General features: G+C 37.2%; 1 protein-coding gene across 1 annotated transcript; it reads left to right on the top strand.

The window, feature by feature from the left end:
* Window positions 1-22495, top strand: CYB5B (cytochrome b5 type B). The gene is made up of 5 exons (XM_081031040.1): window positions 1-248; window positions 6883-7011; window positions 7524-7553; window positions 15899-15927; window positions 18835-22495. The coding sequence occupies exons 1-5, from the start codon at window positions 87-89 to the stop codon at window positions 18926-18928; spliced, it is 444 nt and encodes a 147-aa protein (XP_080887166.1). The 5' UTR covers window positions 1-86; the 3' UTR covers window positions 18929-22495.
* The last annotated feature ends 2562 nt before the right edge of the window (window positions 22496-25057 follow it).

The following is a 25057-nucleotide window of genomic DNA, read 5'->3' on the forward strand; positions in this document are numbered from 1 at the left end:
ACGGAAGCCGGGGAGAGCTGAGCGCAGGTTCTACGGGAAGTTAGCTGTGTGAACCCGGATAGCGGTGAAGAGGGGTCTCAGGCCCAATGGCGACTGTGGAAGCAAGCGGCAGCGATGGGAAAGGGCAAGGGGTGGAGACCCCCGTCACCTATTATCGTTTGGAGGAGGTGGCGAAGCGCAACTCCTTGAAGGAGATTTGGCTGGTGATCCACGGGCGAGTCTACGATATCACCCGCTTCCTTAACGAGGTGGGCGGCCCCTGGGAGATGCTGGGATGAGGGGTAGTCGGGCCCCGAAAGCTGCTAAGGGTTGTGTGTAGAGGGAAATGAGGTCAGGTTGAGGGCGATTAGGCGTACGAAAAGGACCGCAGCCCCCGAGAGGGAAACTGGGGGCGGGGTGGGGGGCTTATATATGCATGCATTTCTAGCCAGCACTAAATTCTAGTGCCTTAAATATGGTATTTATTACGTACCATGCATTGAGCACTTACTGTGTGCCAGGCTAAACTCTAAGCCATTACGATCCCCATTTTACAGAAAGGGCAGCTGAGTCTCGAGCGACTGAGGATTCTAAAGGTCACACACGTTTAACAGCCTAGAGCCATTCAAACCTAGTTCTGAAGGGCTCCAAACCTGTGCTTTTTCCACTCTGCCTTCTGAAGTAATACCACTTTTGGTTTTTATTTTCTTGAGAAGCTGAGATTCTTCCCCCTCCCCCATAATGTTGCGTTTGTTTTTTTTCTAATTTGAATTGACTGAGGCCAGAGGGTCATGAGTTGACCTTTTCTGGCCATTGACTCAGGTTCTGTCATTCTCTTAAATCTTCAATTACACAAGTTCTCCTTGAGACTGTGGTGCAGCTGAGTGATTTTTTTTTTTTTAATTTAAGGAAATAGGGGAGACATTTAAATTGTTTCAACGAATTTTATTGAGATGTAATTTTACATACAATAAATTGTGTCCATGTAAAATATACAGTTTGATGAGTTTTGACAAATGTATTTACCCATGTAATCACAACTCCAATTAAGAAAGAGCATTTCCATCACCCTAAAAAGTTCCCTTCTTCTCATATGCACCCCCAATCCATGATGCTTTGAGATTTCATATATAAACATTTACTATATATTATATATATAGGTGTGTATCATTTTATTTTGAGTTAGATCTTGTGGTTAATTCCTTGGAAATTTTTGCATAATGTAACCTTACTGTGACTGAGAAAAAAGTTCCTTTCTGTTCTTGTCTGAAGAAATACACTTTTTCTACTAATTTGGGGCAAAGGGGAGAGATCTCTACACCCTTATTCATAAATCTATAAAAACATTTAAAATGTAAAATTTCACAAAAAGGACATTGTTGTTAATAAATCTTCCTAGTGGCCAATAAACAAACATCATAAATTTTAGTAACTTCTTCCATTTGTATGGTATATGGCATTTTATGTTTTTACAAGTGCTTTTCCATTATTTCATCCTCAAAATAACTATTTGAGAGTGACTTGGATAGTAGTGATCCTTATTTTAATGGGTACAAGAAAGAGGTTCAGAGAGATTTTGGTCATACAGTTGATTAGTGGCAAAGTCTAGTTTAGATGGGTCTTGTCTACATGGGTTTCTTTAGATTTAGATTTCTCTTGTCGACATGGTATTACTTCAGAATGCTAGCCTTAGCTATTATGTCTTTTGGTGTATGTATGCCTCATAATAAGTTTCAGTTGTGGGTTGTAGCATGTTAAAGCATAGTTCATAATGGGTAGGTATAACTGTTTTTCATTTGTGGTTCTATTTTCCCCAAATTTCTTCTTGATTGATTCAGAATATGTAGTGAACTTAGGAGGAACACTCAGTGCTTACGGGGGACATGAATTCAAACTTGAGTAGTGGCTGCTAACCTGGTTCATCACATGCTGATGGAGCCAGAGACATCACAGACAGGTGTGCCAAGGCTTCCCTTGAAGCTTGAGCTTGAAGCTTGAGCAGATCTTAACCTGCAGTTAGCCATTTTACTTACCTGTTCTGTAGTCCCTGTTTCCTTGTGCATTCCAAGCCTCTTCATTCACTTACTCATTCACATGTTTATCAAGTGTCTACAGTGTGCCAGTAACCATTCTAGGTGCTGAGGATACAGCAGTGGGTAATCAAACATTTAAGCCATCTATGGGAAGTGCTAAGTAGAAAAGTAGAGAAGAGGGTTATGGATGTGTATGGGATGAGGGTGTGAGGATGAGGGGTTGAAAGTTTAGATACGATGGCCAGAGATAGATGGTTTTATTAAGATGATGACTGGAGTAAAGGCCAGAAGGAAGTTAAGGGAGCCAGCCATGTGGGTATGTGCAGGAACAGCATTCCTGGTAGAGGGAGGAAGTTCAAAGGCCTTGAGATGCGGAGGTATGTGTGATGTGTTTGAGGAACAACGAGGGAGGCCATAGTGGCTGGATAGCAGTAAATGAGGTCAGCACGCTCAGGAGAGTGGCTCAAGTACAGCTTTGCAGTTTTTAGAAAGGATTTTGACTTTTGTTCTGAGAAGGGAAACCACAGTGGAGCAGAGGAGTGACATGATGCAACTGAAATGGTTTGGTAGTATCACTCTGACTGCACTGTTGAGAAGTGACTGAAGGAGGGCAAAGGCAGAAATAAGGAGCCCAGTTAGGAGGCTGGGCAAGAGATGATGGCTTGGACCAAGGCGATGGCAGTGGGGGTAGTGAGAAGTGTCAGATTTTGGATGTGTTGTGATGGTAGAGACCGTAGGGTTTCATGATGCATTGGATTTGAGGAGTGAGAGAAAAAAAGTCAAGGATGACAGCAAGTTTTTGGCCTTCAGGTCTGGAAGAATATGGTTGCTCTTAGATGAGATGGAGAAGACTTAAGGAGTTAAGTCTGTCCTACAGCCGCCTTCTTTCACATTTTAGATATAATTTGGAAGGATTGGGAATGTGATGTAGGGAAGTTAGAACAGGTACTCTTTTTATGGAACTCAGGTTAATTTTTTCATTTTTGGATAGGTCATACAGGTATACAGTGAAAGCCTTCTTCCAATCTGCGCAAAGTTAACTACTGTTGTTTATGTGTTCTTCTAGAGTTTTGTTCTGTATACATAAGCAAAAGTGAGCGTAGTCCCTCCCACTCTTTTCATACTGTACGCACTATTCTGTGTCTTTTTTTTTCCTGTTTAACTGTACTCTGGAATCATTCCACATCGATACCTAGAACACATCCTTATTTATTAGAATTCTAGAAAACGATGAAGAATTTTATTATTCTTTATAGAATTTGTTGTCTGGCTCATTAATTTATTTAAGCAGTCTCCTACCGATACACATTTAGGTTGTTAGTAATATTTTGCTGTCTAGGTTTTTTCCTCCTCCAAGTAAGCTATTGAAATCTAATGTACATATACTGAAATGTACAGATTTCATATATAGAGTTCGTTGAGTTTTTGACAAATGTCTCACCTGTGTAATCACCATCACAGTCAATATATAGAACGTTTCTACCACCTCTGCCCTTGTCCAACCATTGATTTGATTTCTAACACTAGAAAACTGTTATGTACTTTTTTGTGTCTAGTGTCTTTTTCTTGTCTGTGAGATTCATCTATGTTTTTTCTGTGTTTCAGCAATTTGTTCCTATTTATTGCTGTTTAATTGTATGACTATACTAAAATTTGTTTATTCACCTGTTGATTAACATTTGGGTTGTTTCTGTTTTTTGGCTATTATGAATAAAGCTGCTAAGTACTTTCATGTACAAATCTTTGTGTGGACGTGAGTTTGCTGGGTCATATTTTTTGTTTGTTTGTTTGTTTAACTTTTTAAGCAACTGCCAGACCTTTTCCCAAAGTGTCTACATCATTGTACACTCCCACCAGCAATGCCTGAGGTTTCCAGTTTCTCCACATCCTCATTGACACATAGTATTTGTCATTTTACTTTTAGCAATTCTAGTGGGTGTGTACTGGTACTGGTATGTAATTATTGTTGTAACTTGCCTTTCCCTGATGACTAATGATGTTAAGTATCTTCATGAGCTGATTTTGCCATTAGTATGTCTTTGTAAGGTGTCTGTTCAGTCTTGCCCGTTTTGTAATTGGGTTGTTTGTTTTCATATTATTGAGTTGAAAGTGTTCTTTATATATTCTGAATGCAAGTCCTTTCAGATATATGTATTGCAAATATATTCTCCCAGACTTCATTTTCTTGTCATTTAAAGAGAATGTTGGTGAATTATTATTTATATGAAGTATAATTCTAATGGCTGGATTCTGGCTTTGGTGTCTAAGTGTCTGGTTCAGTTTCCTACTTTGCCACTTAATAGTTGTGTAACCTTGGGCACATAAGCTCTGTAAAGGCCCTTTCCATCTGTAAAATGGAGATAATAGTACCTAATCCAGGGTTGTTCGAATAATTGATTTAGATAATGCATATAACGGCTTCTGGTACTGGCATAAGGAGATCAGTAAATGTTAGCAGTTATTTTTATTATTAATAAAAAATTATACTTTTTTCTGCAGCATTTTTTGAGTGCTTAGTAAATGGCAGATGATCTGCATATTTAAAATTTACTGCCTTGGACTTGCAGGCGGGTGAGAACTGTACACAAGTAATTGTCATGCAGAGAGTGATGTTGCCTTCAGAAAGACTGAGAATGCAGGCTCTTTTTGGTGCAACCCTAGAATAACCCCTGAAAGCTTCAGAGTTTGACCAAATAACAGTTCTTACTTGATTTCTCCAAAGCTGGTCAAAAGAAAGTGCAGTTTACCCACAAGATTGAGAATGCAGGCTCTTTTTGATGCAACCCTAGAATAACCCCTGAAAGCTTCAGAGTTTGACCAATTAACAGTTCTTACTTGATTTCTCCAAAGCTGGTCAAAATAAAGTGCAGTTTACCCACAAGTATCTCATGGAATTAAGAAATCTATAAAAGGAGTACTATGTCCTAAGTGGTCAGTCCTAGGGAAGGCTATGAATACGATGAGGTGAATTTAACCTCCAGCACTGTTCAGGTGAGAGGCCCTTATCAACAAATTGGCTTGCACTTATTTATTCATTTTGCCTGTGGGCATGGGTGAGCACTGCCAGAGAGGAAGAGAGAGCACATAGGAGGGAAAGGGGGCAGAGTATTTGTTCCCTAGATCTTACTGTGTTCCAGGTGCCATGCTACGTTCTGGAATACAGCTACGAGTAAGAAAACTGCTCCCTGTTCTTATGGAGCTTATAGTCTAGTAGGGGAAGAGAAACATTAAATAAATAATTGCAGTTGTGATAAACAAATACCGTGAAGGTAGTCTGTTGTAATATTTATTTGTTTATAAAGGGTGAGAGGTGAGTGAAAATGAAATACTTTGTCAGAGAAAGAGCTGTGTAGGAAGTCATAAATTCAACGATTCCCTGAAATATCTCAAGCTACTAATAACTTTGTTATCCTTTTGCTTTGAAAGGCAATGTAATACTTAGGTTATATCATAAAGAAAAAGTATCTTCTAGGTGCATAGGTTAAGTGCATAGAGCAAACTGGGACACAGTTCCAAAACTAATGGCTTAACACAGCTGAGAATTTTCAGATGTGAAACAGATTAGTGGCGGCTATCTTACTCTTGCTTTAAAACGGCATGCTTAAGCACTGGGATGGGAGACCCACCCACTGGTTGGAGACCTTCTGGAGACAAAACAAGTTATTCTTATCCTCAAAGCGCTCATAAGCAAGTGACGGGACTGGGAGATGACACTTAAGAGTTGTCATGCTTCAGTTGAATTCATCTTTAAGACAGTGATGATCATATTAGTCCTGCTTAAAAGGTTGTAATAAAAAGGAACTACTTAAAAGCATTACCTGATATTTCAAAAATACAAATTTAGATATGTCAAATAACTCAATTCTAAATTTGTTAGTTGTAAGTAAATGTTTATTGACTGTTTACTTTAGGTCAGGAACTGTGCTAAAAGTAACTTTAAAAAATTGTTTATTTTCTGAATAGGTGATGCTTTGAAGCAATAGGTGATTTTTTTGAAGCAATTTCAAAAGGATGTATAATTTAAGGTCTTCCCTCCTCTGTCTCCCAGCTAACACATTCTCTTCAATGTTTCCAGGGAGATTTTATGCACAGGCACACGTATATGTATATCTGCTTTTTACAATCAGAGATAACATACAAACTGCACCTCTCTCTTTTTGAGTACAAAATCTTTCATATCTTTATCTCATTTAATACTCCCAATAGTAGTTACAACAGGTGCTCATTATCTCCATTTTACAAACAGCAAACAAAGATGTCTCAATTTTTAAATAACTTGTCCAGGGTCATATAGCTTGTAAGTTATAGATAGAATTTACTTTGTAGGTATGGAACTAGTGATTTTAATATTACTTATTTATTTAACTTTTTAATTTTGAAACCATTTCAAACTTATAGAGAAGTTGCAACAATAGAATAAAGGATTTCATATATCCTTTGCCCAGAGTCTCTTTTCGGGTTTCTGTAGCAGTCTTAGTAATGTTGGCAAAGGAATGGACCCTGGAGTACACATTGTTTCCAGCTATCTTGCCTGTTTAGCCTCCTTCAGTCTGGAACAGTTCTTCAGTCTTTCCTTGGCTTTCATGACCTGGATACATTTGGAGATCACAGGTCAGTCGTTTTGCAGACTACCTCTCAATTTGCAATTGTCGTGAGTTTCCTCACAATTATACTATATTGTGCAGTTTTGGCCAGAATATCACAGAAATTATGTTGTGTTCTTCCCATTGCATCCTATCAGGTAGCATACAATGTCGATTGGTTTACCTTCCTCCCATTAAAGGGAGAAAAGAGAGAGGGAGGGGAAAGGAATTTATGTTGGTTTGCCTTTCAGAACGTGCTCTGTTCTGTAAGTATTTTTTCCTTGCAGCATCCCGGAGGAGAAGAGGTTCTGCTGGAACAAGCTGGTGCGGATGCAAGTGAAAGCTTTGAAGATGTAGGCCACTCCTTGGATGCCAGAGAAATGCTCAAGCAGTACTATATTGGTGATGTGCACCCGGTAAGGGCGAACTGAGCTAGGAGTGCTTGTGGGGAGGAGGCTCCCCGACAGCCACAGCACAACGGGGATTCATTCAACCCAGCCGTCAGGCTCAATTTTCTCCCAAATCATCTAGCCTTACTGTGCTAAGATACAGGTTCCTGTTTGTAAAACATCACATGTAGCCTTTCTGAAAAGCTAAGGAAACTGATTTTGGATTTTTTTTTAATGATTGATTTTTCTAATTCAGTTAATAACATTTCTACCTAAAGTAGTGGTTTGGTAGTTCTTGCAAATTCCTTTCTAAAGGGGGTAACTATGGACTTTTTAAATCATACATTCCATTCTAACCAAGGGACCCTGATATGCTCAGAGTCAGGGATGGGTGGCGGGGCAGTACCCTTCTAAGACGCTGACGTCCCAGGGAATTCACTATTACCAGAATGCAGTCTCAGGTTCCAAAGTTAGAAACAAGCGTGTAGTGGCAGTTCATTTGGATATGTCTTAAAATTTTTGTTTTCCTCTTTTAACAGAATGACCTTAAACCTGAAAGTGATAGCAAGGTAAGAAGTCATCTGTTTCTCTTTTGTGTTTCAAGTATTTCTGTTTACTCAAATAGAAATACTTTTTAAAACGTTACTTTTCCCCCCAAGCAAAAATCCTATTTTTCAGGAATTTGGACTCAGTACCACCTCAGAAAAAAAGGATAGCTAAGTCTTGAACAGTAGGAAACATTTTGCTCATGCTTCTGTTTGCTTTTTAAAAAAATTGAAACTAAAGTCATGCCCCATATGTTTTTGAAAGAAATTAGTTTATGGGTTCAGTTGTAGAAAAGTATTTATTATTCTTACATTAAATAGTACAAATGATAATAATTGCCTCTATGTTGGAAAAAGAATTGGAAAGTTTATTTTTCTCTTACAAGTCTTAGAAGGAATTGTAGACTGAAGTAATTGACTAGACCTATTTCTGACCCTTTCTGACCCTATTTCCCAAATTTCATCTTTTAATCATAGAAGCTCCAATCGGCCTACACCCTTCCCATTTACTCAGTGATACAGCAAAAACAAAACATTAAATATTTGAAAACCTTAATGTGCACTGCATAATGCACCAGGAAGTAAACATGAAAGCCTTCGTGCCTTCCACAAACGGAGTGGTTCATCTTCCTTATTCCCTCACTACTTTCTTAGACTTCAGCCCTTTGGGTAGCTATTACACTACGCTCTGATTTAAGGGGACAGCAGTTTTGCTGCTGCCTTGAACATTATGGAGGTGATGCTCCTTCCCCTTTTCCTCCTAGCTTCTTGCTTCCCTTTCCTCATTGAGTTGGAATTATTGAACACATTTGACACAGCAATTAAAGTTGGCGTAGACACAAGAATTCTTTCAACTCAGATTGCTTGACAGTGTCTGCCATCTGTTGCCCTGCAATCCAGACTGTTAGTGTAAATTAGCTCTTTTGTCTTGCTACACTTTGCTACCCTGAACTGTTGAAGTGTTTATGAAGGGGGGTGAAATGCTGCTTTAAATGCTTTGTGAGCACTGTTGGTTTGTTTGTCCTTCCCTCCGAACACATGTACTATCCATTCTTGAATCCTTACTTGTGTAATGAGGGGAAAATTTGAACTAAGCCTGGCCTTGTTTATTGAACATATCTGGCAAACATTGCTCTCAGAGGTCAATTTGATTCAGGGGATATTCCCATTTGTACAGGAGGTGCACCTTGTATCTATGAGCCATAACCTACTTCTACACAGCAACCATGAGAGCACCTTTATATTAGAACAATAGAAAAACTATTTTGGGGATTATAATGTCTAGAAGTCTAAAAATTGCTTCCTGTTTCTGTTTTTCTTCTTTGGTAGCACAATATGTAGATAGGATCACTCTAAGGAATGGAGAGTAGTGATTTTTGAATTTTGCTCCCGTGTCACTTATATTGTTATCCCTTAGCTTATTTTCTGAAATGTGTATTTCCTGGGCTTCCATTACTACTGACTCATAATCTCTGGAGGTGGGCTTGGGAATCTGCATTTAAAGTAACTCATGTAGCCGAGCAGCAAACTTTTTGCCGAATGATATGCCCATGTTTTCATTTGAAAACTTAGGGAACTTTAATTCTCTTCTGTGAAAAGCACTGCCTGCCTTCTATGGGCCAAAGAATTAGAGATGTTTCAGCTAAATTAAAACTGTTGAGCCTTGGACATTTGGTAGGAAATATAGAAAAAGAAACCCTTTCAGTTCACTAAATTCTATAATTTAGAAGTCTCCAACTGTAGTTTGGCCCCTGCCTGGGTTGAACAGTGATTGAAGGCAGTGTTTTCAAGGCCCTGTTTTCCTCATGAACGTTGCAACCAAAGAACGGGCTCCATTTAGTGGAGAGTCTGGCGATTGCTTCCAGTCACAGTGCTGTGCTTCAGGCAGGTCGGGCAAGCAGAGCCTTTTGGAAAAGTTTCAAGACCACCTACATAGGTTGTCATAGAGCTGCAGTTTAACTTGATTTCAGTTCCAGGAAGAATTTCTTGATCCCTCAGATTTATTTCTTACAGAGGTTTTAAATAGGCACTTCTGTGTCTAGGATGTAGGTTGTCTTCGTTAAAATGTTTCTGTCTCTGGTTTAAATATTCATCATGAAGATATGGATGTAAAGTTCATTTCATTAACGCTTTCATTTGGTTAAGGCTTTCTGAACCTCTGAAGCGGTGACTTTAAGCCTAATTAAGAGGTGTCTTCTGCCTTACGGGACAGTTTCCATGTTCCTTTTCCCTTCCCTCTATTTCTCCCTTTCTCCTCTCCTGCCTCCACATCTCCATATTTCTTACCTGCCTGAACACCATCCCTCCCACCCCTTCAACCCCCCCGCCCCCCCGCCAGCACCACGACTGCCAACAGAAGACAACAGCAGCCATAATAACAAAACACCCAAAACATATCTATTTCAGAATATAAATCAGGAACCTTTCTCCAGTTTTTTTGAAATTACCTTTCATACTGCTTTTGCTGGGACAAAGGTAAATGATAGTCACCATTGTTTTCTTTTGAGATTGTTAATGCCTGAGGTTCAAGGCCCTGAAATATTACAATACTGAAACTTAAAAGCTTAGAAACTACAGATCTGGCAGTAGATGTTTTTGTACCTGTTTCAGTCCAAGATAACTAACTAGAGTTAAAAACCTTTTAGCTTCTTCCTTGCTGGCTTAGTCCCCATGCTGGGAGCCATCAACCTTCTGTTCATATCTGACCTAACATTTTTCTGATCTGCGTTTGCTTATGGGAACCTCACCTTAGAAACAGACTTAGTTTTCTGTGTCAATTTGCCTGTCTCCCTGCTGTGCTGCAAGTAACCTAGACAGCTTTGTGGTGTATGAACTCGCTCTTTTGATTATGCGTTTACCTCTTGGTTAGCTTTTTATTAATCATTCAGTCTACCATCAGTTCAGGAAATAAGGTACATACAAATGCTGTCCTGACCAAAATATGTGAGCACCGTTTCATTCATTTAGTCAGCACATATTATCTAGGTGATCGTTCAACTGCTTCATTAGTCAGATCTCATTACAACGAATTGACCCAATAACTTGACCATTTTTTATTTATATTTTTTGAATGCGTAAGTACATGATGTACATGGTAGAGAAAAAAAGTGTACTATAAAAAATGACATCCCAATCAATCGAGCTATAGCTAGGCGGACCAACTATCCCTTTCTTAAAAAAATAAATTCCATACACACTGTTCTTCACCTTGCTTCTTTTTACTTAAATGTTTTATATTAATGATTGTTCCTTACCACTTCATAAAGATCTTTCTTACTCTTTTTAATAGATATTTAGTATTCCATATACAAGTTTTAATGAGATGACATTTGTTGTAAACAGGAATTGATCTGGTTTTTAAAAAACAAGATTGTCTCCATAAAGGCTTATATTTTTGAAAATTAATTTTTTAACTTCTGTTTTAAGTGTTTATTTATTTTATTTTATTATTATTTATTTATTTATTTTTTTTTTTTAACAGGACTTTATTGGGGAACAGTGTGTACTTCCAGGACTTTTTTCCAAGTCAAATTTTTCCTTTCAATCTTAGTTGTGGAGGGCGCAGCTCAGCTCCAGGTCCAGTTGCCGTTTTTTTCTAGTTGCCGGGGACACAACCCACCATCCCTTGCGGACTCGAGGAGTCAAACAGGCAACCTTGTGGTTGAGAGCCCACTGGCCCATGTGGGAATCAAACCGGCAGCCTTCGGAGTTAGGAACATGGAGCTCTAACCGCCTGAGGCACTGGGCCGGCCCGGCAAAGTCACTCTTGAAAGACAAAATACCTTTGCTGAGTGAGCTCAAAAATTAATGTCTTCATCTTGTAATGCTCCAGTTGGTGTCAGGACACCAAATGAGCCCTCCAGTGTTACAAGTTTTTCATTTGTTAGGTCCCAGTAGAAGTCATTTTATTAGTGTTTTAATATTTTTTCCTTCAGTGATGTCTTCACAATGGGTTCTTGAGAGAGTTGTATAGAAACTTATCTTTTAAAAATTATTTTTAAAATTACTTTTTTCAGTTACAGTTAAATATTTTATATTAATTTCAGTTACAGTTAAATATTTTATATTAATTTCAGGTGTACAGCCTAGTGGTTAGACATTTATATAATTTAAGAAGTGATCCCCCTGACTAGTCTAGTACCCACCTGGCACTGTTCAAAATTATTACAGTATTATTGACTATATTCTCTGTACCGTACTTTCCTTCCCTGTGACTATTTTGTAACTACCAATTTGTACTTCTTACTCCCTTCCCCTTTCTCACCCACCCTCCAGTCCCCACCCCTTCGGCAACCATCAGTTTGTTCTCTGTATCTGTGAGTCTGTTTCTGAAACTTGTTTTTAGAGGGTGTTTTTCATCCTTGAATTTTTTCCCTAATCTACAGGAGGATATTTTTTCTATGACTGCGCCGATTCTAGGGACACATGCTTTACTAGACAGCAACTGTTAAACTGTATTCTCATAAAGAAAGAAACTTCATTACATGGGAGCCTTCATGAGAACATTGTCCTCACGATCATACGATATGGCCGGGTCATAGTTGGGATTATAAAATGCTGAAATCGTGTACTTTCAATACTCAAACTTTTTAGGTTGTAAGATGAACCTAATACTAAAATTCACATAGTGATAGCTCATGGTAAATCCACTGTATTATGGGGGGAAAAACTTTTTCCAGTAGTGTTTGAAGCCAGAAGTTCCCAAGTTGTTTTTCATAAGTTACTGGTCATGTAGATACTATCGTGTTCTAAATAAAAAGCTGCAAAAAGTAGCAGACCACCCAAATACTCGTTAAATTTGCTGAAGGTGTCCTGTGGCTTAAAATTAACTTTTTCTAATTTTAAATACTTAGAATCCTCTTGGCATAGCCAATATCCAATTTAGGAATTAAAACATAAGTTCCTTACATGCGTTATAATCTAGTTCTCTTTTATTTAAACCTTTGAAAGTCTAAATATAAACTATGAAGACATACTTACTTACAATGCCATGTCTGTATATGTTAAGGCGTCATAATCATAATTCTGGCACGTTGTTTCCTATGTTTATGTCCTGGTGACAAAGTGCACCATTTTTTAAGCTTGTGTTCTCCCATGTTTTTTCATAAAAAGGGTTCCATAGTGAAACCACCCCTGCTGAACCCCAAGTCCCATATATTTGCTAATTATGACATTTCTTTATCATTCTTTTAACAGTGTCGTGAGGGTCGGTACTTACGGCGCAGTGCCTTTCAGAAGAGTATCTGGAAGAGCACACTTTTATATGTCAGATAGAAAAATCTGCATGTGGTAGTGCTCCTTCAGTCTTCCTGGACCTGGGAGAACGGTGTTTCCTTCTCTCTGGCCTTTACAAGGCTGCTTTTGTAGGTTTTGCTAAAATGTTCTTGGGTCAGAAAATTATGCTGAATTAATTGAATATGACTTAGAATTCAAATTCATGTGGTCTGAGCCTTTTATAAGTGAGGAAACTGATGTAGCATCGAGCTTGAAGATTTCAAACGTAATTTCAGTTATGAGCAGCTTTATGAAAAGCTTACTCAGAGATGAAATATTTCCTTTTATCCTGTGAAGTTTAGTTTTTGTATTTATGTATATATTAATATATTTACTTATTTATTTTATGAGGAAATTAAAGCCTTAATGAACCTTGAATTTTAGGAACCAGTTTGTTAAACAGCAATTTCTGTTAATTTTGAACTGAAATCAGAGTAGACCTAAAGCAGTTTGGTTGTTTGGAAGTGTATTCCAAATTCCTTGGAGAATAAAGAAACATGCATATTAATTACTTGGTAAGGCTTTTGCCAGAACTCGGTATTTACTCTGCTGTCTTGTAACTAAAATCATATAGTATTGCAATACTACTTTCCATGCCAAAGAGTGAGAGCCGTCACTGTTCTCTTGACCAAAAATCTTGCATGTAAATTAAACTGTGGGCAAGAACATAACCATCCAGATATGCTTGAACCCCCAAAGGGAACTGTAGAAATTTCACTTAAACATCCGTTAGATTCAGCACAGTGTTTTGGAGTAGAAGTGAGAATTGGGGAACTGTGTATAGAGATCATGGAAGGGTGGAGGTGAAGGAAGGTTTTGTGTTAATATAACCTTTTTCTTTTTAATTTTGTAAATTTAAAAATAACTTATTTGGCTTCATTCCAAACTTGGCTGAGGTACTTGGCTACTAAGAGCAGTGTCTTAAATAACTCTTTCATTACAGTTGATTAAAAGCGGAGTCACTATAGTTTGGCATTTACTTGGCTGTCAGTCTCCTAAAGAGAGGACACACTTCTTTCTCTTCTCCTTCCTTCAGTGTGGGGGAAATTGGTCTTTTTTGCCTCTGGAGATGGATTGATTTTTAAAACACGGGTCGAGGTACTTAGTTGAAAAACACGTGTATTGTAATTTTTTTATTGCTTGTTAGGAGCTATTGCAATTCAGCGTTTTATGGTCCTGGTTCTCTCTGGTCTCTCTCCCTTTTTTTCTCTCTCAGTTTGTTCACTACGTTGTCTAAAGCTCACTCTAGTTAGCACGTGTCCAGGGCTTTTGGTTGTAAAAGAGGTTAAAAGCTTTGAAATCGAGAGAATTCATTTATACAAACTATATATGGCTTTAAATGTAGGTACAGATTAAACATCTAATACAATACATCTATTACTCCATAGTGTTCTCATGTAAACCTTTTAAGTTATCCCATTTTTTACAAATACTAACTCTACTTTTTTTGTTGTAAATCCTTGGTATGTATGTGGATAAAGCATAAAAGACCATGGACATTTTCGTGATGCAATTCAGTTATTTCTTGGTTATTATAGTGGAATATTTAAAAAGGCAACATTATAAATTAACCACTACCACTAACACCACTTTCCAAATCTGGAAAACATTTGCTGTATTTTCACAGAGATTGATGACCTGTGACAGGTTTTAATTAGCCCTATTCATGCTATTCTGGTAGAGATGTCCCAAATAATAGTTATCATCAAGGTCTCAAAGAAGTATTGTAGCATATAAATATGGTTTATCTAAAACTGTTTATTAGACGTTTTACTTGCCTATAGGCTAATTTCTTTCAGGTTTGGGGCATGTGTTCATTTGCATGACAGTGTTTTGGATATATAAAGTTAAAACTCATTTCATGGTCTGCACGAAAGTATCTAGGCCAGTATGTAGAGTTTTTGGAAATTCTTGGAGATTACTGAAGATGGTGGTTAAACAGTTAATGTTCTGAGTTCACACCCAGGCATACTTCTACATACTGACAAAGATGATATTTGGGGCAGCAGTAACCTATGCTAATGGGTTATTGTCCTCTGGCAGTAAGTTAGCAGGCCTTTCTACTATATAGTTAGTTAATAGAATCAACAACTTCATTTGATATATACTTAATTTGGATTTAAAAATTTAGTAACGGCTTTATTAATATGTAATTCGGATCCCACCCAGTTCACCTATTTAAGATATACAAGTCAAGGCTTTTTACTATATTCACAGAATTGTACAACCATAATCACAGTCAGTTTTGGAACATTTTCATCATTCCAAAAAGAAACCCCAAACCATTAGCAGTCATTTTCAATTTTCCTCCAACTCTTCTTCCCCTGAGCCCTGGGAAACCAGTGCTCTGCTTTCTACCTCTAGATGGACTTATTCTGAACATTTCATACAAATGGACTTATAATATGTGTTATTTTTTGTTTGTATCTGGCTTCTTTCACTTAGCGTGATGTTTTCAAGATTCATCTATGGTAGCATATATCAGTACTTCATTACTTTATATTGCCAAGATTTTGTTTTTAAGGTTATTTAGGTATTTTCTTTCCCTTAACTCCATTCTTCTTCCCCTTTTCATTGTGAAATAAGCCCTAAGGTTTCTAATCATAATTATTACAATTTCAGAGAGTAAGCCAGCTAAGTTCTGTAAGCCAGAAAACAAATCATCTGCATGCTCTAGAGTTAATCTATATATTACAGTTAATCTGTATATTACAAGACTTTTTATTCAGAATATGTTTTCAGAAAATTTGATCTTAGCTACTGCCAGTGGCAAGCCCAGCTGAACCAGTATATCGTTGTGACTGCAAATTAGTCCATTTCAATATAGTTTGTACCAATAGCATTTTTTTACATTTAAAAAATGTCTAGGTCATTTCTTTATGCTTTTGTTAATGGTTCTTTACTAGGGAGTACCAGTATATTATCAGAAGTAGAATTCCCGGTATTCCCATTGAATATAGATTTGTAAACATGAAATTGCATGAAAGATGTTCTGTTATTAGCTACAGAGTTTATATGGATATTCAAGAAGATTTATATACTGTGTTAATCTTCATTCTTTTTGTTTCTCATTTTTCAATATGCGTCTTCTTCAGGACCCTTTGAAAAATAACACATGCAAAAGGTTAGTATTCCCTTAATGCACTTCCTTATACTCAATATAATGACTAGCAGGAGGTTCTTCTGTAAATATACATGTATGACTTAAGAGTACAGTTTGACACCTGATTCTTAGTATATGTGCTGCTGAAGCGAGCACAAGACAGCTGATTCTTTTTTGGCTAAAATTATTATAAATTCAGTAATTCCTTAGCATTAGCAAAATTAATTTTTATAGTTTTATCATTTGGAGTAATCGCAGAAGATCATGCCTTGAGAAGTTTTTAAATCTTGTGGTTTTTAAATCTTGCAATCACATTCAGTAAGAGGCTAGTATGCATGGACAAGTAATTACTATTAAGTCAGGCCCAGTCTGTGCAGCTTAGCTCAGCTATAAAACTTCCACCTAAAACTTAAGGTCATTTAATTCTCACAACCACTCGGTAAGGTAAGGTACTATTATTACATTTTACAAAAGAAAAAAATTACATATTGAAGTCATATACAAGAATTTGGGTTTTTTCAAAGGTTTACTTATAAAATGTCTCTTGCGGGAATACCAGTAATACAATAGTATTAGCTCTGAAAGGTATAAATTTACCATGTCTTAAGTGCCTCCACTTGTGATGACTGTGAATCTTTGGCTTGTAAAAAATCTGTATAGAGATTATATAAAGCTCTCTGTTTTATCTTTCTGAGGTCCCACTTAAAGCAATTCAGAGAGAATGTATATTTTTTCCCCCACAAAAGTATTATGTGGTTTTTTTGTGGGTTTTTTTTTTTTTAATTTGAGGTGATGGACAGAATGTTAGAAAAGTGCAAACTTGAAGGAAACTTAGTAAATTCAGCTTCCTTAATATTGAGGACTTATTTTATGCTTAGCTAAATGCTTCATAAAGAATATGAAAATACAAGCCACAAGCTTGCAATGGACTTATGCAACAGATAAAACTGATTAAGAATTATTATGCAGAATACATAAAGAATTCCTACAAATTAATTTTTTAAAAAAGTAGAATATGAGAAAAAGACTTAAACAAGTACCCTACAGAAGAGGAAACACAAATATAAGCATATGAAAAAAAGGTTTAATTTCATTTGTCATCAGAGAGATGCAAATTAAAATCATAGGGTATATTTCACACCAGATTGGCAAAAATTGAAAATTCTAGAAATCAGAGTAGCTGTTTTGGGAGTAGAGTAGCAAGATTCTTAGGGCCTCTGAGGGTAATATAAGTGGGTACAATCACTTTGGAAAACAGATTGGCATTATCTAGTAAATTTGGCAATATGAATAACTTGACCCAGCAATTCCGTTTCTAGGGATGTACTCGAGAGAAATGTGTGTACAAATATACCAGGAAACACATACCAGAATGTTCATAGCAGCATTATTCAAGATCTTAAAATATGGGAATAACCCAAAAAACCATTCATTAATAAAATAAATGAATTCATTCTGGTATATTCATACAGTGGAATACTATAATGCAATCAAAAGAAATTAATCACAACTGCATGCAATAACCTGAGTGAATCTCCAAGAAAAGAGTTCTTTCTTACGTCCAGGAAGTTACTGTTGAAACTTAATCTCCTTTGGTGCAGTATAAATGCATTTTCTCTGGTTCTGTTCTGGTGGCAGTTAAGTATTATGAAGGATTTTATGAGAGTTGGTGGTCAACCATTCATAGTCTTTTGTACTGAAGAATTTATCTTCATTGTTTTCTCAAGGATCCTGCTTTTGAACTCTTTTGTCTCTTGTGGTTGCTCTCCAAGATACCCGAATTCACGACTCTTATGGGGAGATTACTTCTAAGTTCCTATGTGTCATGTTGCTGTTGGACTTGCCAACTTGCTTTTTTTCTTTTTTTTTAAACAAAGCTACCTGGCTGATACGCTAAACTTGTCCAGAGTGGCTTTTGCCATCCTTAAATGTACAAAGTGCTAAGCATGTTTAGGCAAAGAGACACCTTTTTATTATTAAACCTCAGCTGGCTTTACAAAGCCTTTTAATACCAAGACTGCGTTATGTCTTAAGTAGAGGAGCAGCCGGGTCATTTGGATCATGGAAGAATCACACCTTAAAACTAGCAGTGCTAATAAGCTCTATTGGCGAAAAATGATTTTAAGGAGAATGATGACTGTTCTGAAACTCGTAAGGAATGTCTCTTAAAGGACTTTTTAAGCCAACTGTCATTTACCTAACTTTATTAGAACTATCAACCTGCCGTGTGTGTGTGTGTGTGTGTGTGTGTGTGTGTGTGTGTGTGTGTGTGTCTGTGTCTGTCTGTCTGTCTGTCTGTCTGTCTGTGTCTGTCCTTATTTAACTAGAAATTAAGAGAATGGTTTTGCAATCAGACTGCTTGACTAACTTCGCTTTGTGATTTTGGATGCAAAGCTTGTATTTCCTCTATATAAAATATATAATAGTAGAACCTATTTCATAGGGGTTATTGTGAGGATTAAATTTAAAAAATACATGTGAGGCAGATATGATATTGCCAATAGTTGAATTAGATGTTATTGCTTCTAATTTTATAATTATATATGTAAAGTGGTGGCTTTTTTCTGTTTAAAAATGTTAATTGTAGAATATGTGAAAAAGCACAAAGAAGAAAAATTTGAATTATCTATAATTCCATTACCCAGAAAGAATCACTATATGTCTTTGAAAAAACACATATGGAGGTGTGTATATATGTCTCTTTTTGGTGTCGTACTATACATTCTATTCTTAGTTTTTTAAAAAAAAATCATTTAATATTGTCACTCCAAATGTTTGTTCTTCAGCTACTGTATGATAAAAGCTGTTAAATTTCCTAAAGTAAACCAAAACTCTTTGCTCCTAAGAATATTAAAATGTGAGTGCTGAAAGATAACGGATATTTGGTATAAAATATTCACGACTATTGCTTTCTCCCCCAACTTCTAGTTGCTGGTCCTACTGGATTTTCCCCATCGTAGGCGCCATGCTCTTAGGTTTCCTGTACCGTTACTACTACACATCGGAAAGCAGATCCTCCTGAGGAGGCCTTGGTGATGTTTGGGAAGCATAACCACTTGGGAGTGAAAATGAGAGACTTGTTTGGAGGCTGCAGTGGTGCCCTATCCTCAAATCTTGCCAGAGTTGTATTCTTCCCCCTTGGACCCTAAACGGTTGGCCAGACATCCACCTCAGACCTGGCAACAGTGTCCTTTCTCAGAGCCTTACTCCCAAAGCACCTGCTCACTGTTCTGTGTCCTTGCCAACGTTTCCTCTCTTCACTGGTTTCCATGAGCACTTTCATAGTACAAAATTTTCTGTTAATTGTTGCAGTCCGTATGTCCTAGTGACATTGCCCTTTGGTAAAAATGCCTGCTCTCCAATACTTTGAATGCACGTTAGACTTTCTTAACACGGCAGCACACTCTGGTTGTGAAGCTTTTCTCTTTCCACTTTTCTTTTAAGTAAATATTACTTTTTAATTCTGACTTAATTCTGTTATTTGTCATAAGTGATTTAATTCATGAAGTAAAGTTGCACACCTATGACTTGAAACACAACTGCCAAATAATCTTGTTTCTTGTTTATATTTGTTAAAGGCAGAAAGAGCCACGTGATTGTCCCCTCCCTCCCGAGCTGGGACAGCAAGTAGCTCTCGCCACCTCCCCAGTCCACCAAGTGGTGCTGGGCACAACTCTGCATCCCTTTTCTTTCTTGGAGTGGAGAAAAACAGGAAAAGGGAGAGATGAATTGGGGTGATAGGGCGAATTCAGAGCAATCTTTCCTTTGAAAACTACTGAGAACTACTATAGGACAGTGGTTTAGAAAAAGTACCAAAGACTCCATCCTTTATTTTGGTTTGGCACCCATTTCTAGCTACCATTTTTCTTTTTTTTTTTCTTTCCCCCAACCATCTCTTATTAGTAAAATATAAATTTGTAATTATGTGTATAGAACTTTACCAGGGATTTTTGCTGCTTTTTTTGGTTTATTGATTAGAAATTTTCTTATTCCCCATTTTTCTCAAAAGTAAGGGGCTCCAAATTGACCAGAGATAATAGTATTTGATCTTGTCTACCCCAGTAAAATAACTTCCATAGTCAAGTGGCACTTCAAAGCGGGAGAGTGTGACAAGAGAATGTTTTCCATTTCATCTGCATTTTACCTCCATGTCTCCAATTTGTAGCTTTGTGGTTGTTTTTTTTCCATTGGGGGGGGAGAAGAAAAAACTGGTAGTTGTTTTCCTCTGATGAGTGTTTCATTGAGGAGTAGGTTATTAGAATTATGTTACTGTTTCTTCTTGGTTCAGGAATTTCTTTAGCATATTTGACTTTACTTTTTTATCCTGTGGAAGCACCTGAGGAGACAGTTCATGGCTGTTCTCTGTTAACAACTGTTGGTGGTGATTCTTCTCCCTATCCTTTGAGGATTACTAGTCTGCTCCTGAGCCATTGTCCTATCAGCAGGGAGCAGTGTGGGCCATGGGCATTGCTCAGCATCTGCTCCCTGTGTCCTGCTTGCCAGGGACTTGACAAGACGGGAAACTGCCCAGCAAACCAGTGTCTGCCCATGCAAACTATTTAAGAAAAAGTTCAACCCAGGTCTTGTATCCTGTGATTTAGCAGTCGAGTGAATTCAGAATTCCTCAAAATAATATCACCCTTGTATTTGCACACTTGGATATGACATTCTGGAGTAATTTGGGGGGATTTCTGGATGACTTTTATACATCACAGATAGGGGTATAGTCAAACTTTTATTGTTAGAAAATGTTTTGTAGTATAAGATGCCACTTTAAAATAATTTTTGAAAAAAAATTATTGGTTATTGTGTAGCAAAAGTGGGGTGACTACTGGATGTTCCTTCATCTGAAGGCAAGGAGGTGTTGCCTTGAATAAGAATAGGTATGTAATTGCTGTAAGTTGCATGATTACATGGGACCATGTAGGGTAGAAGAACAAAGGGGTATTGAGCTGGAAAGGGAACACTCAGGCTAAAACTAAGCCGGAAGATAACTTGGACCATTCAGAAGTGTGCTGGCAGTCTCCAGAACTGAATGAAAAACATCTGGCTTATAAGAAACATTAAAGAACGATAGTCTTAAGTAAAATTGGTGTTTTTGATAATTTTTAGGGTAAACAACAATGCAAAAGTTATGTTTTTCTATTTCATATTGGTTGCCTTTTCCTGTTTATATCTGGACTTGTTTTTACTCAGAGCCAGAGGAAAAGATTTTCAGACTTTGTCTCTACCATCCATGAAATCCATCCCATACCCAGGGCTTCTTTTGATCTACTGCTCATGTGATGTCACTTTATATTATAAAAACCACTTTTGAGTCCATTTGCTATTATTCTGCTGCCTATATAAACAGCCAGGTGAAAAGCAGAGCTTGTGTGAGTGTTTGCAGAGGTTTTTCTGAACAATAAAGTAATGCAGTATGTTAGCCAAATGCATCAAAAAGGACTTTTGTTTTAAGAGGTAGACTCGAATTTTCAAAACAGTCTCAACATTGGTAGGTCATGAAAACCCCTTTGGAGCAAGTGGAGCCAGTCCCTGTTGGCTGACTGTGTCTCCTGGAACCAGTCTCTGGGTATTTGGTTTATTTCCAAGGAAGATTAGCTGTGGCTGTACACCGTACTGTATACATAATGTCTGCGGATCACAAAAGGAGGAGATGAGAGAAAGTTTGTGCCACCAAAATGGGGATGTTAGTGCCAGGTCTCCAAAATTTCCTAGCCCCTGTCTCTTGGGACTTGGTTCAGTTTCCAAATGACTTAGACATTTGTAAAGGCAAGAAAGTGGTGGGGACAGAGTTTATATTGTGTTTAATTCTTATGTGACCACTTAAGCAGAAACAAAAATCCATTAGAACCTATAATTTGAGCCTGTAAAGTTCTCCGAGCAGTTGTCATAAAAGCATATGTTGTGAAATAAGAGCATTGTTGAATTTATAGTCATTTAGTCCTGATGTAGAGCAATGAAAAATGCTTTACAGACCAGTGTATCATTACTCATGGTATCTCGTGCTTAAAACCTCAAGTGATAGCTATCTGGTTAAATTCCGTTTTAGGAGATTAAAATGCAGAACGTTAATGTTCATTACTTCCTTCCTGGGAGAAATGGATTCAGGCATGTCTCAGCATGCCTGAATTGATTCCTTTTTAACCATCTCATTTGGTTCCCATATATCAGAAAAGTAATGGGGAGTTTGGTCCCATTTGGCTATTGTGCTCTGAAAGAGCCTGGTTTGGAATTTGTGGGGTGATCTCAGAGGGAGGTTCCAAGAAGCAGAGGTATTTGAGTTACCTACTCTACACCTAGCTTAATTTTTCTCATGAGGTTTACGAGCTGCTCTTTGCACACATCTATATTTTACATTTGCTAAAACATTATTACGGTTATTTAACTTTCTTTTTACTTCACCCTTGACTGTGAATGAGTAATATTAACATTTCCTTTTGTGTATTCAATAATGGAGTTTGTTTACCTATTTTATTTCAGCATATTTTGAACAAAGATCTTTGTCTCTTTCTGCTGGAATGTGCACATAATGAATGTTTGTTAGAACTACACACAATAAAGATACTGTTTTCCTTTTCTTGCTCTGACTACAGTTATTTTTTTTTAACATTTTTTTTTTTTTAAAGTAGAAGTGTTGGCTCTTTAATCCTCAGGTGTTCTGGAAGAATTTGAAGATCATGAAAGTTACCTGTATCTGTGCTAATTCTGTGTAATGTGGGGAGTTCTGTGGGTCTTCAGGATTCTTGCAGCACCTCTTTCCTGGAAGGGATTTGCTTGTTTGCTCGTTTGATAATCATGAGAGGCAAAAATCAAGACTTTTGCTGTATTTATGGATGTGAAGTGGTAACCAGGTAGACACGTTGAGAGTTCTGTTTTTACCGAAACCATTTGGTAAAGAGAAGCCAGTACAAGGTAATAATATTTTGTTATCTGCAATGCCAGTCTTCACATGATTGTTTTTCTTGGAAATAGCTAACCTGTTAGGGAAAATTAAACACTGAAATTGAAGTTCTAGTGACTGTGTTAAGGAAACAAGGGAAATAAATAATTTTTCTCATTAATTTTAAAACCTACTGATAGCCTTCTAACATTACTAATGAGACATCGTTCATGAGGGCTTTAGGTATTAAACTATTGCGTGGACCAAGAGTTACTAACTAAGTAAGGATAGTTCCTTCTTACTTGCATTTGAATCTAATGTTTAATCCTAATATTTCACATCACTGTACTCTTCCTGATGCTGAGTAGTTGGCAGGTATCTGGCAAATCCTGGTTGATTCCTGAAAGCCTGAGGTAGAAGAATATGATTCAATTTTGTAAATTTAAGGTAAGAAATACCAGTCTACTAAATTTTTGGTAATTGTAGGTAACAGTAACTTTGATTAGCTTAAGTAGATACCTATACTATGTATTTCAAGGTCCACTCAGCTTAATCACATATATGCCAGCATTTAAAAAACTTAATTCTTTTATGAAGCATTATGGAGATAGACTAGCGTTGCTTTCAGATGAAGCATGAAGATGCAGTTGTTAATGCTGTCACTTATGTGACTCCTGCTGTGTGCCATGCCATGTCTTTGATAGTTGACAGACATTTCTGATCCTTCCCCTATAGGACCCTTCCATGGTAGTTAGGCGTATCCTAATTTTACTGATGCCTCAGAGAGCCACTTGACTTACCTGAGGCCACACAGTTAACAGGAGAGCTGGCATTTAAAAACCCAAATCTAGCCCTAAAACTCAGTTTCTACTGTTGGTGGTTTTACATAAAAACTAAGCTCTCGCTGTGCCAAAATGTATAATATGCTCAACGGATATACTAATGATTCCTATGTATAGATGTTTCTGTGTATGATTCATAAAATTGAACCAATAATTAATTTTCTTAATTAGTGGATACTAAAAAATAGCTACTGTTTAGAAGTCTTAGTTGTTGAAGATAATCATAGCAGAAACAACTAATTTAAAATGAACCTTGCATCCTTTGCAAAACAGTTTCTTGAAGCCAGTTAATGAGAATTTTTATTTGAACTAAGTTAATAGAAATAACTTTCAGTAAAAGGTAATATATAGGATAGAGAGTTGGGGACCGTCGAGGAAATCCTTAAGCAGCACAGAAATCCTTGCTTAACTTCACCCATCCCATCAACCAACCTAGAGTCCTGGATAAGATTTAACCTGGACCTATATGTGTAAATATATTGTTTTTAATGAGAAATAATTGTTAATTGGTTGGCTTGACCTTAGCCTCTTCTGAACGGATCTCTATGAATTGGGGAAATCCAAGAAATGGAAATCTACTTTGAGCGTGTAACATAATATTTGGAAACTTGTCATTTTCAGCTTTCAAAATCATTACACTGTATCATGAAACCATGATTCAAGTTCATTGGAGAAAGCACAACAATGCAAATACAAACGCTGTTACAAGTGTGACCAACGGAATCTTTGATCATCAGTGCCGGTCTCAACAACACAGTTTCCTATGGTTTCCTCCTGACTCTAATCTCTGGACTGAAACAATGGTGTTAGCTTTAGAACCACATGGACATAGAAAGTAAAAAGTGAAAAAAACCCAGGTGTTTGAATTTCATTTTCTCCTAAAGAAGCTTGCTTTGGGATCTTCTCTCTAGTTTCCTCATCTAAATTTTTCAGAAACAGAAGTGGTATTACCTTACAAAACAATAGGATGATGTCCATGATAAAAACATATCTTTTCACAAATCTGCCCACTTTGATTACCCAAGAAATTTAATTGGGAATACATAGAGATAACAGTTGGGAGAAGATAAACCATGAGTGGCACAGGAAATTGAGCTTTCCAAGATTCCCAAGCTGACCCGTTTTCCTCTTCTGTATCCTTTTAAAACTGTTGAAGATTTTTCCTTAGCTCTCATCCTAACCCCTGCCTGACCCTCTTGAACTACTTTGCCTTATGTTTTACTCAACAAATGACAAGGTAACACGTCAGCTATACTTCTCTTCATTTTTAAGTGCTGTGCCACAAAAATGTACCCAACAGTCTGTCCCAGAGAACATTTGGAAGAAATAAAGCTGATTTGTTTATAATTTGGACCATTTATGTAAAACGAGTGCAGTTCTGTTTGAACATCTCCATTGGCCTTCGTTTAAGGTGAAGTTCTCCCTC

Source organism: Rhinolophus hipposideros (genome assembly GCF_964194185.1).
Source record: "Rhinolophus hipposideros genome assembly, chromosome: 21".
In the NCBI taxonomy this organism is placed as follows: Eukaryota; Metazoa; Chordata; class Mammalia; order Chiroptera; family Rhinolophidae; genus Rhinolophus; species Rhinolophus hipposideros.